At 34.5% G+C, this 12,387-nt stretch overlaps 1 protein-coding gene across 1 annotated transcript in view; it reads right to left on the reverse strand.

The window, feature by feature from the left end:
• Positions 1-1,328: 1,328 nt before the first annotated feature.
• Positions 1,329-12,387, reverse strand: part of itga2b (integrin, alpha 2b) — a 40,241-nt gene continuing 29,182 nt past the window's right edge. The window contains exons 21-30 of the mRNA XM_056450633.1: positions 10,624-10,716; positions 10,441-10,520; positions 10,217-10,297; positions 6,651-6,756; positions 6,418-6,570; positions 4,328-4,441; positions 3,675-3,791; positions 3,471-3,572; positions 1,966-2,088; positions 1,329-1,805 (exon numbers count right to left, since the gene is read on the reverse strand). Coding sequence (XP_056306608.1) covers positions 1,695-1,805; positions 1,966-2,088; positions 3,471-3,572; positions 3,675-3,791; positions 4,328-4,441; positions 6,418-6,570; positions 6,651-6,756; positions 10,217-10,297; positions 10,441-10,520; positions 10,624-10,716 — 1,080 coding nt within the window. The 3' untranslated portion in view covers positions 1,329-1,694. The remainder of the gene's footprint in view (positions 1,806-1,965; positions 2,089-3,470; positions 3,573-3,674; positions 3,792-4,327; positions 4,442-6,417; positions 6,571-6,650; positions 6,757-10,216; positions 10,298-10,440; positions 10,521-10,623; positions 10,717-12,387) is intronic.

A 12,387-nucleotide genomic window follows, 5' to 3' on the forward strand; every position in this document is an offset into this window, starting at 1 on the left:
AAGTAGTGACTGCAGGTTTATGGGAAAGTAGTAAATGTACCAATACTGCCCTAAAATGCACTCAAGAGAAAGTAAAAGTACACATTTTTTTAAACTACTTAGTAAATTACAATTTCTGAGTAAAACTACTCAATTATAGTAATTTGAGTATTTGTAATTTGCTACTTTAATTTCATTTCAAGAGTTCACACTTAGCTGATGATTGATTATAAAGTGTGTTTGGCATGCTGTCCCGGGAGAGAGCCCTGAGCCCTCCCGTTTGTAAGGCGAAAGGGGAGTTTGAGCTCAGGTAGGTCTCGAGAACTCCCCTGCTTATTAAATGGCTAATGGCAATTAAGAATTGCTGATTCATAGCTCATCAATGTGCCAATTTGGTTTGGTCATTTTCAATTCACCTTTGTCACATGTCTTTGGACTGTGGGAGGAAACTGGAGAACCCGGGGGAAACCAACACGAGCACGGGGAGAACATGCAAACTCCACATAGAAACGTCTACTGGACAAGTAAGAATTTGAGCCAATGACATTCTTTCTGTGAGGCAGCAGTGCTAACCACTGGGCCGGTGTGCCGCCCTGTCAAGAAAAGGAGGGAGGAGGGTAGAAGGGGGGATTCTTCAAGATGAAGATAACTAAGAAACTCAGATTATTTATAGTGAGTTAGGAATCATCCGATAGGTGAATCCTGCATTGCTAATGCAGGACCAGCTGTAGTCAATCATAAGCACATGATCCTCTCGAAATTAGTTTTTAAATAAACTTCACTAAAATGACTCGCCATGTGAACAGTAATGTAAGGCTTAAGCTACACTCAAAAAAGATTTTTGCTGCTTGTTCAAATTACTTACTTAAAATGAGCTGAAAGAACTCACATTTCAGAGTTTTTTGGAGGGACAACTTAATTGTTTTATGTTCAATCCACCTAGTTGTTAATAGTTAACTTAATCGATTTGCGTTGGTACAACATGGCTGAATTGTGTGGAAACCTTTATTTTTACAGTGTAGTCTGAAATTAAATGGCAATATAAACTCAAAACAAATTCTAAAAAGTTAAAAAAACCTTTTATTTTTTATTACAAGGCAGAAATAATATTTCATAGAGCACATTTTTAGTTTATGTGGTTTACTAGTTTATTGCTCCTACTTAATTTTTGCCTCACTGGTAATGTAAATAGTCTTGCATCCTGAAAGTGATGTTGATGTAAAATGTGCTTGCAAAATGAATGTTTGTTACTAGACCTAAACCTAGACATTGCGGTTACACATTTTAGACATTTCAATGCCAGCAACATCAACAAAACACCAATAAATGAAATGACAAAATTACTGATTAAAGAATAATGGTGCTTTTCCCCTGTAAATTAGATAACATACTGTAAAAAAACTACGTAATTATTATATGAATAATATGTCCAATATGAATATTATATGTCCAAAGTTCTAAACCTCAGTGATCATTGCCCATCTGAAGTATTAAAAATGTTAACAGGGCAACATAAATTGAAAATTAAAAAGTAAATCAGCTTCTATTTCAGCCTGGGTATGAATGGGGCCTTATTATCTGATTCCTGCAACTCCATATAAATCACACTGACAGATATTTTACAAAATGATCAAAAAGTATAGAAAATAATTTAGCAAACACACTTTTAAAATCCTTAAAGCATTACAAAGCTCAAGATTAGCAGTCTGACTTCTTCAGTCTCCATTCAGCTGCTGTGTGACATCATCATCATCATTATCATCATCATCATCATCATCATCATCATCATCATCAGATGGAGGTCGGTTACGCTTGAAAAACCCCATCTTAAAACATACAGAGTTTTATAATATTGTTAACATGGATGCAGATTTAAGGTGTACGCATGATCAGTTTACTTAACAGATTTTTGTTTATCTTTAGCTCCAGTAGAAGATCTTTATGGGACAATTATAGCTCCCTCTGCTGTTAAACCCATAGAAGTACCTTCCAGAAGATGGTGCTCAGCGCAGCCAATAGGAGCAGTCCAGCGATGATTGACACGACTATCCACCACACAGGTACCTCCTCTTGTCCATCAGGGCGTCGCCATATTACTTTTGTGTAAGTCTACATAGATTTTTTTAAAAAAGTAATATTATTAGAATTACAGTAGGCCACTCAGAGTAGCAGTCCTTCCAGGAATTCATTGGATATTTTCATTTTTTTGTGGTCTAAAATGTCTGATTGGGGGCAGCTTTTCCCTTCAATTCATCTTTATTTCTACAGCACTTTTACAATGTAGATTGTGTCAAAGCAGTCTAGTGAACTGAAACAAAATTTGTATTAGAATGTGCCTTATTTATTTATTTATTTATTTATTTATTAATGATTTGTTGTTTTTCAGTGAAAAATACATACAATGTCAATCAAAATGTAGGACTTTTCTTAATCTCAGTAACTGTTGGGCACTGTGATTTATATTAATGGTTTACCTCTCCATCTTATAAAGTATACTGTATCCTATTTCGTATTTGGAGGACTCTAAATGATCAAAATAAACAAAACTTTGTTAAAAAAAATCTATATTAGCAACATCATTAGTATTACAAAAATCATGCTAAAATAAGTTCATCAAATAAGATGTGGCTGCATTAGATTGTGTTTTGCCCACTACAACAACATTACAAAACTTTCATCACGAAATTAAACTTTTAAGACAGAATATGGGGATTTTAATCAACTGGGATTATTAATCTGTTATGTATATAGCATTATTAATCTTTATGTTTACAGTATAGTAAGACCAACAAATTGCTATTTTTTGGCCCGGTTTAAGGCACTAAATAAAACTGAGAAGTAAAATTATCTAAACATCTGAATATTATTTAATAATAATAATGCTGAAAAATAATATAAAAATAAGTTATTGTATATTTACACACATTTTAAAAAGCAAATAAATGTAGACTGAATGATGGATTTAAAAATGTATGGAAATCTGTTGTATTCTGTGGGCACAGATTTTGTGTGGACCTAATTATGAGTATTGTTTATTAAAATATCCTTGAAAAGAGATTTTATCATAAATCAATGAGCCTTAGTAATGTCTTTAGATTTGATTAGCTGTCAGTTTTAACTAGTTTTATGTTTTGATTAGTTCCATATTCTCATATCATATCACATTGGCCATGACTTATCAGGTTTTTGTGATTTTTGATGGCTATTTTCCAGCTAATTGCAAGCTCCTCTGAATTCGTGCAATTGTACTTCGGCAGTTTTTTTTGTGTGAAATAGATAGATCTGAAATAGATCTGAAAAAATCTTTTACATAGTTATACATAAACTAAAAAACTGTAAAAACTTTGCTAAAATAGCATTTTTCTATGGAAAGCTATATTGTAAGAATATCATTATCATTTGATTTAGTAAATTTTGCAATCTCAGAATCACAAAATCCTGGAGGGACTGGCATAGTTTACATGGTAAAACCCTAAGCACTAATGCCTCACCTCTGCTTTTCCTGTGGGCAACACATCAGGCTGGATTTTTGAAGGCACATTCATCACCTCATAGTGAGCCGTGGAGTGAAGAATGTAATTTACATAGGGACTCTGCAGAGAATAAAGATGCAAACAGAGAGAAAGAGAAAGGAGCTATGAGTTTCAGACCACTTCTTTAAATGTTTTTAGATTAATATTTTAAGTTTCGCGCACCTTCAAGAAAGTTTGTACCCACAGTCTGCTCATCACTCTCACAATGGCTCGCTCATCTCTCTGCAGACTCTCAGCAACACACTCAAACACAACACACTGCTCACCGCTAGAGCAGTTCTGCAATGAGATTCATTCATTCATTCAGATTCAAAATACGGTTTATGAAGCCTGAAAGATGCATTTGCACAAATTGTGTGTTTAAAATTGTATAACTCAAAATATATGATCGTATATTCAAAAACGTACACTTAAAATCTTAACTCAAAATCCTAAGGAATAGTTCACGAAGTATACAATTTTGCTGTTTGTTCTTTCAGGCTATTCAACATATAAGTAATAAGGTTTTAGATAATACTCATTTCTTGCAAAAACTGATTGTTTTCATTTACAAGACCTCAATATGTCCTCAGTGTGGAACACCAGATTAGGAATACCAAATTAGAATAGTAGATAGCTTTCTCAATCATCATGCAACACTGAAGACTGAAGGAAAAATGCTGAAAATGCAGCATTGAAAACAGTTATTTTACATTGTAATAATATTTCACATTTATGATTTCACTGTATTGCATATTTAGTTCTTAAAAAAGACCTTCAAAGTTATCAAATGTCTATGTGTGTATGAACAGCATAAATGCTAAAAGTGTATGTACCACATGGACAGTGTGTTGCCACTGCTGCTCGTTTTCATTTTTTTGTGTCAGGTCTCGTTTGTTGAAATGATGAACCTCGGCTAGAGTGACATTGGAGGACTCCTGCTTTACCAACTGTAGATCAAGATAAACAGGTACATTAATGGTTAAATTGAAAAACAATTATATTTAGTAACAAAAAGTTACCAAATACCACTGCTTCTTAGTGATATTCAAATATCAGCAATTTTGATTATAGTAATCATACTATGTGTTTTGTATGACAAGACTGTACATGAATAAACTGTACCATTGTATCACAACATTATATGTTCTTGTTTTTTCAATAAAGTATAATTCATTTTTTTAAAGTCTGTCTATTATATTTTCTTTTATATTTAAGAGGTTTCAGTTTTTATCAGAAACTAAAATAGTCAAAATTGAATTGAATTAAATATCTACAAAGTCATTATTACACTCTTTAAAACCTATAATAGCATCATCATTTCTAAACAAATCAAAATGCCTAGGGCTATTTCAGTGTCAAAATCATCAAAGTAAATCATGTTCCTTCACAAAAGAATCAAAATTACTTGACATTGTAAAAATAAATTAAAATTAACTAAGGAAATAAATCGAGACCATGCCAATAGATATACTGTACTGCTGTAAATGCTGCAAAAGTTGGAAATACCAAATATTAAAGTTGATAGTGGATAAAAACTGTACAACCACTTTTTTTGTGTTCCGAGCAATCATCTACATGAACATTATGAAAAACAAATGATTGAAAACTGATAAAATGCTGAAAATGCAGTTTTTACACCAAAGGAATAAATTGCATTTTAAAAGATTACTCATGTAGAAAACAGTGACTTTACATTGTTATATTATTTCCCGTTTTTATACACTCAAAAAATATTTTTGCTGCTTGATCAAACTACTTTTTTAAAATGAATTGAATATACACAATTCTTGAGTTTTTTTGGTGACAAGTGAACTATTTTATGTTCAATCCACTTAAATTTGTAAAATAAATAAGTTCACTTAATCAGTTTGTGATGGGACAACATTCGTTTATCAAGATTCATTCATGTTCTCCCAGCATAAATCCAAATCATAACAAATTTAAGTACATTGAACATAAAACAATAAAGTTTTCCCCCCAAAATCTATAGAATTGTGTTGTTTAAGCTCATTTTACTAAGTAGTTAGAACAAACATCTAAAATCATTTTCATCTAAAATCATAAGAAGCTATTTCTTTCAAAATCACGTTCCTTCACAGAATAAACCAAATTACTTGATATTGTAAAAATGTAGTAAATATATTAAAAAAAGTAAATATATTGGGACTATGCTAATAGATAAATTGCTGTAACTGCTGTAAAAGTTGGAAATGCCAAATATTAAAGATAATAGTGCATAAAAACGATCCAACTCACTTCATCAGATATTTGTTGTGTTTCGAGCAACCATCTACACATTTCATGAACATTATAAAATTAAATAATTATTCTGGAACTGTTTTCAAGCTTTATAATACTAAAACATGGTTTTGTGCACCAAATTGGAATATTAGATAAGTATCACATGACTCTGAAAACTGATAAAATGTTGAAAATGCAGTTTTTTACACCAAAGGAATAAATTGCATTTAAAAAGACACTCATTTAGAATACAGTTTTTATACACTCAAAATGTTTTTACTGCTTGTTCAAACTACTTATTTAAAATGAGTTGAATGTACACAATTCTTTTGTTTTTTTGGGGACAACTTAATTGTTTTATGTTCAATCCAATTAAATTGGAAAAAATTGTTTTAACGTTTATAAATCTATTACCAAACAACATTTCTAAACAAATAAGAAGCTATTTCTCTGTCAAAATCACACAATCACATTGATTCACAGAATAAACCAAATTACCTGACATTTCACAAATTACTTGTTGACATTCTGAGCAAATACACTGACATTATGCCAGCAGATGCATTATGAAATGAAATTATGTTTTGGAGGCCAAAGTAAAGGTGAATATCTTCAGATCAAGTAATGATTTTGGCCAGCACTGTTTATGTACAAACTCATGGCCAGTAGAGGGCACTCTCACCCTTCGTGGGTCGATGTTGGCGTAATCCGTCTGACAGGAGATCAGCTCTTCAGAGGCATTAGCAAACACATACAGCAGATAGGACTCATTCTGAGAAACGGGAAACTCCAGAGTAAGCTTTGCGTTGACAGGACTGGGGCCCCGGTTCCTTAGCTGATAAGGGACAATAGAAACGTGAGTATCACAAAACTACTGATATCATAGTATTGGTAATCCCAGGTTTAACATTTTACCTCATACACATGCTCAACCAGTGGGCCTACTTCATCCAAGTCCTCTGGATAATCCTTCGACTCCCATTTAGCAATAGGCAGAAAACAGTCAACAGGAGAAGAGACTCTGTGTAACAGCACCCATATAAAAAATACTATATTAATTTATAGTAAATACTATAGTGTTTTTTAACCATACTAGTAAAGTATATTAAACTACATACTATAGTATTTTCAGTATAATGAATGCTACAGCCTCCCCGTGTTCATGTGGGTTTCCTCCGGGTGCTCCGGCTTCACCCACAGTCCAAATACATGCACTATAGGTGAATTAAGAAACTTAATTGGCCGTAGTGTATGTGTGTGAAAGAGTGTGTATGGATGTTTCCCAGTACTGGGTTGCAGCTGGAAGGGAAAAACATATGCTGGATGTAAAACATATGCTGGATAAGTTGGCAGTTCATTCCGCTGTGGCCAAAGGAAAATAATGAATGCTACAGCATACTGTATTATTATGAAATTGTAATAAATGTGGTTGAATACTTATAATAAATACTCGTATACTTCATTCAATCAATTTATTAGCTTATTTAAACGTGTGTAGATTTTACTATAGTAAAAATGTGGTGTTTGTAGTATAATACACCCTATAGTTGTAGACAATTACAGTATTGGGTAATTTGCTTACATTACTTATACTACTACATACTTATACTAATATACACTGTGTCTGGTCCGAGACCCTCCCTCAGCGATTCGTCAGTCTATAGTGATCGCTGATTGGCTCCTGTACTAGAAGATGGGGCTTCATTCGCCATGTTGACCGTTCGACTTTTCCCCATTCACAACTACACGTGTGAGACGTCTTGTGTATTCTATAGTCTTTGAGATTAATTCAAGTACTTTACTGTAGTTTGGTCCAAAAAACAGTATAGTATATATATTTTTGTTTACTATAAATAATTAGTACATGGTATTATTGTAGTACTTTCTTCCGCCATTCTATCTCATCTGCAGCTGATATCAGAACAGCAGAAACCGTTGCTCAAAAACACATCAATTTAGAGCTAGTATTTGATTGATTCTCTAGCGTAATGTCTAAAGTGAGGACAAACCAGGTGATTTTGCTCTCATTTTAAGATTATAAGGCTGAAAGGCATGAAATGCCATCAGTCTACAGCGATTTCTCAGTATTTCTCTGTTGCAATTGCGAGATCACAATATTACTATGGTATAAATACAGCACTACAGCATACAAAAGAGTGAGATCGACTTAGATAGTAATTTACTGGTTTAATAATGATTTAATAAGCTGTTGTTAGAAATTATGCTGTTTTTCTCTTTGTGTTTATGCGGTCTCTGTCGCCATCTTGTGGATGAACATCACCAATCATCTTTGCTTAAAGACAGGCTAATGGCTGCCGACGCACTCTTTCAGAAATTATAAATATTTTAAAATATGCACTATTTGCACTAATAATATGCACTAAACTGCATAGTTACAAACAAAACAACTACATTATAGAGTAAAAAAGCCTTAAAAGTACATTATGTTGTCCAACAGCAGCAATATTTGTTAAACTGTAGAGTGTCCTCTGCTTGTTGCTGTATGCGGGCAGAGTAATACACAAAAGTGAAAGGTTAAGAGGCTGGACGAGTGCTGTTACTGGCAGAATATCGCACGGCTATCAGACAGTCAGATTCAAGAACCAGACATAATTGTTGTATAAATATATATAATAATATACTACTACTAATAATAATAAAATAATGTTAAAATATTAATAATAATAATAATAGTATTAATAATAATAATAATGTCTATTGCAATCGCTGATTGGCTCCTGTACTAGAAGATGGGGCTTAATTTGCAATGTTGACCGTTCCCCTTTTCCCCATTCACAACTACACGTGTGACACTTCTTGTGTATTCTATAGTCTTTGAGATTAATTCAAGTACTTTACTGTAGTGTGGTCCAAAACACACTATAGTATTTTTTTTACTGTAAATGATTATTGCAAGGGTGACGTGGTGGCACAGTAGGTAGTGCTGTCGCCTCACAGCAAGAAGGTCGCTGGTTCGAGTCTCGGCTGGGTCAGTTGGCATTTCTGTGTGGAGTTTGCATGTTCTCCCCACGTTTGTGTGGGTTTCCTCCGGGTCCTCCGGTTTCCCCCACCAGTCCAAAGACATGCGATACAGGGGAATTGGGTAAGCTAAAAATTGTCCGTAGTGTATATGTGTGAATAAGAGTGTATGGGTGTTTCCCAGTGATGGGTTGCAGCTGGAAGGGCATCCACTGCGTGAAACAAATGCTGGATAAGTTGGCGGTTCATTCCGTTGTGTCGACCCCAGATTAATAAAGGGACTAAGCCGAAAAGAAAATGAATGGATGAATGATTATTGCATGCTATTATTGTAGTATTTAATTCATTTTTGAAATGTTCATAAATTTTTTGCAGTTTTTATTAATGGTTTTTGTTTATTAATTTAAGTGTTCTTTAAATATGTTTGTATACAAAAACAGTTTGGAAAACTGACCTGATTTCTTACAAATATTGCTAATACATTTTGCAAATATTTAGAAAGAAAAAAAGTGTTTTTTTTTTTAAATCTGTTTTTTTAAGCCCTTAAAATCAACATGTTAAGTTGTCAAATAGCACAATGTAAAATAGTTTGGCTATTAAAAACAACTTTAATGACAACACAGGCTCATTGTGAACATGTAGCCCTGTATACATTTCCGGAGAACACGAATTATGTAGCCAGAGCTACAAATGGCCGCATTTTGTCTTTCAAACGAACGAGCCATATGACACTGCAGACGGCTCGTTTATTTCACGCTATCAGTTGACCGCTTACCTCCATGTGGACGGCTTTTCCACTGTTACCAGTTTGCCCAGTGGCTCGCCGCATATGTTGAAACGCAAAGCAGAGTTGACTGTGACAATGGGGTTCGAGTCTGGCGAAGAATGTTTCCAAAAAGCAGGTAAAAATAAAATAAACAAGTAAATAACAGGGTGAGAATGTGGTAAGACCTGATAACGTGGTAAAAATCAGGTGGCTTTTCTTTTTTTGGATTGCTTTTGAAGACACTATCGGTTGGGTTTAGGGAAGGTGGTGGGTGGGGGACTTTCTGTCGGTCTGTCAGTCAGTCAGTCAGTCGACAGCGGCCTCTTGTGATTTTATGTGAGAAGAGCAGGTGCGAATGTCACTTTCGAGAGAAATTTGAGATCTCAAAAAGCATACACAGCGAGCTCTAATGGATTTGTAAAAACAAAAACTGCAAAAAGCGTAACTCTTGGGAAGTATTTCGCACTCTCCAGAAATGTATACAGAAGTATGTATCCATAATGAGCCTGGATTGGTTAATGGAATTACCTAGATGTAAACCTGAACCAAACCAATTTTACTTTTAAAATTGTACCTGATTTTATCACAGTAATGCAGAAAATAACAATCCTCGTTTATCATTATTGACATGCATTCCTCTTTATAGCCAACCATTTATTATCTCCTTTCAGTTTTATGCTCTCTCTTGTAATACGGGGAAAATAAAGAGACATGAGAAAAAGACAGAGGCACTAACCCACGCATCTCCAGGGAAGCGACAGCATTCACATTAACCTGCAATTGGACCAGGTTGCTGTCTGGGTTCTGGCTGTTCTTACTGGAAAAACGATAAAAGAGATCAAAAGAATATAATGAACACTCTCATCATGAGCAAAATGTACCATGAAAAAAAAGAGACATTATTTTGTCCCGTTTTTGTTTTGCTAACAGCACAGATAGTGTGTTTATGGGTGTTCACACCTTCGTATTTGCATTTGAAATGTGATGTGGTTCTCCACCTGTTCCAGATCACCCATGCTGAAGTAAAGACCTGCTTTCAGCTGAATGAGAAAAACAACAGAGAGCGAGATGTTTCACAGTGGGCGGAAAATGAACGGTCAGATCTTCTGAGGTGTGTTTTTATGTTCATTATGTCACTCTGACCTGTTGTCCGGCCTCCATGGGGTTTCCCAGATCGCAGACCACAATGACTGAGCCGTTCTCCTTCTTCTGACCACACACCAAGGCACTGAAATCCTGCAACCACATGTTTTAAACCGTACGTGACCCGGAAATAACTCTAATTTGTGCATGAATATAAAATAAGCGTGCTGACAGAAAGAGGACTGTCAGATATCATTTTTTAGGCCTGATTTAGTTGTCTGACGAACCAAAGACAGTTTTGCATGCAAATCTTGTTCAGATAAACCTTTGAGTGGTTTGTGTGGTTACTTTTAACAATTAACTTTTGTTAGTTTAAAGATTATATGCGTTTAAAGCAACATTTTTTAGATGTTTGTATCAGTATTGTTAGTTAAGGATATCTATAATCTAGTGTGCTCCAAAAAAGCTACAAAAATTACGTTTAGAAGATATAAACCTGATATAACCATTCAAAGCTTGAAATTTGTCACTTCTGCCTAAATGTATCAACGATTTTCTTAAATGAACAGTTTATGATTAAATCTTGACCAATCAAATGCACTCTAGTATCTGACATGCCCCGCCCCATTTCAAAACGATTTTTGTTTGCTTTTCATTGGATGTGCTTGAGCTCAACCTCTCTCACTGGCAGAGCTGTGATAAAACAAAATGCTATTGGCTGTTTTTTAAAAAGGGGAGGTGTTACTAGATCAAATATTACAAATTACGTCAAATATCAAATAAAAAAAAATGCCCATTTCAAAGCACTTCATGGGACATTTAAAGAGGTCCTATTATGCTTTCCACTTCTTGACTGTAAGTCAGTGTGTAATGATGTCCCAAAAAGGTGCAAATAGGGCTGCACGATTAATCGAAAAAAGATCACGATCTTGATTCGACCCTACACACGATCTTAATTCAGCTTTTCTACGATTCAGCCAATTATATTTTCAAGGTCAGGACAGAAGAGTAAAAGCGCATGCAGAAGTCTTCACAGCAACAAATGTCGTTAAAAGCGTCACATACTGTATTTATAAGGTATAATTCACCCAGAAATGTCATTTCTGTCTAAATGTAATGATGTATTCGCGGCTGCAAAATCACACGAGGCGACTGTGAGCTGTTTGACTACCGAGAACGCGCGCATGCACACAAATCACCCCTACTTTAGTGAACACAACCTGCATATGCTGTGAATAACAAGTAATAAAGTTGTAAATAACATTCAGTTTGTTGCACAGAGCGATCGTTTGAGAACCGGGCTGAAAGAATGATTTGCATGTGTGTTTTTTTTCTCAGAGTGACAGCAGCCATGAGCCGCACTGGAAAGTGAAAGTGAAGGTGGTATTACACCAAATTCTGTGATAATCGTATTATGTGACCCTAGTGGGCGCTGTTCTCACTGCGCTGTTCTCACAGGCACCTTCGTGCACATAATTTAAATGATCATAACTCATTTTACAGTTATGCTTACGACAAGCATTTGATATGTTTTTTCTTTCATAGCGAACACAAAGTGTTGTGCATGAAAATAAATGTTTACTGTGTCAGTATAACAACCCTAGCCTATATATAATGTTGAATGTAATGCAAGAAGGAATCTGATAATGACAAATGTCTCATTTTACCAGTGAAAACAAACGGTCTAATAATGCTGTCAATGACAGATGACAAGCATGTCTCAAACATATAATAATTCAACATCAGAATAATGAATAGTTGTATTCTGATGTCATTATTTTACTGTGAATTAACAAACTGGACATATTGAAACTCTCTTCAAGT

Source organism: Danio aesculapii, chromosome 3 (genome assembly GCF_903798145.1).
Source record: "Danio aesculapii chromosome 3, fDanAes4.1, whole genome shotgun sequence".
Lineage (NCBI taxonomy): Eukaryota > Metazoa > Chordata > Actinopteri > Cypriniformes > Danionidae > Danio > Danio aesculapii.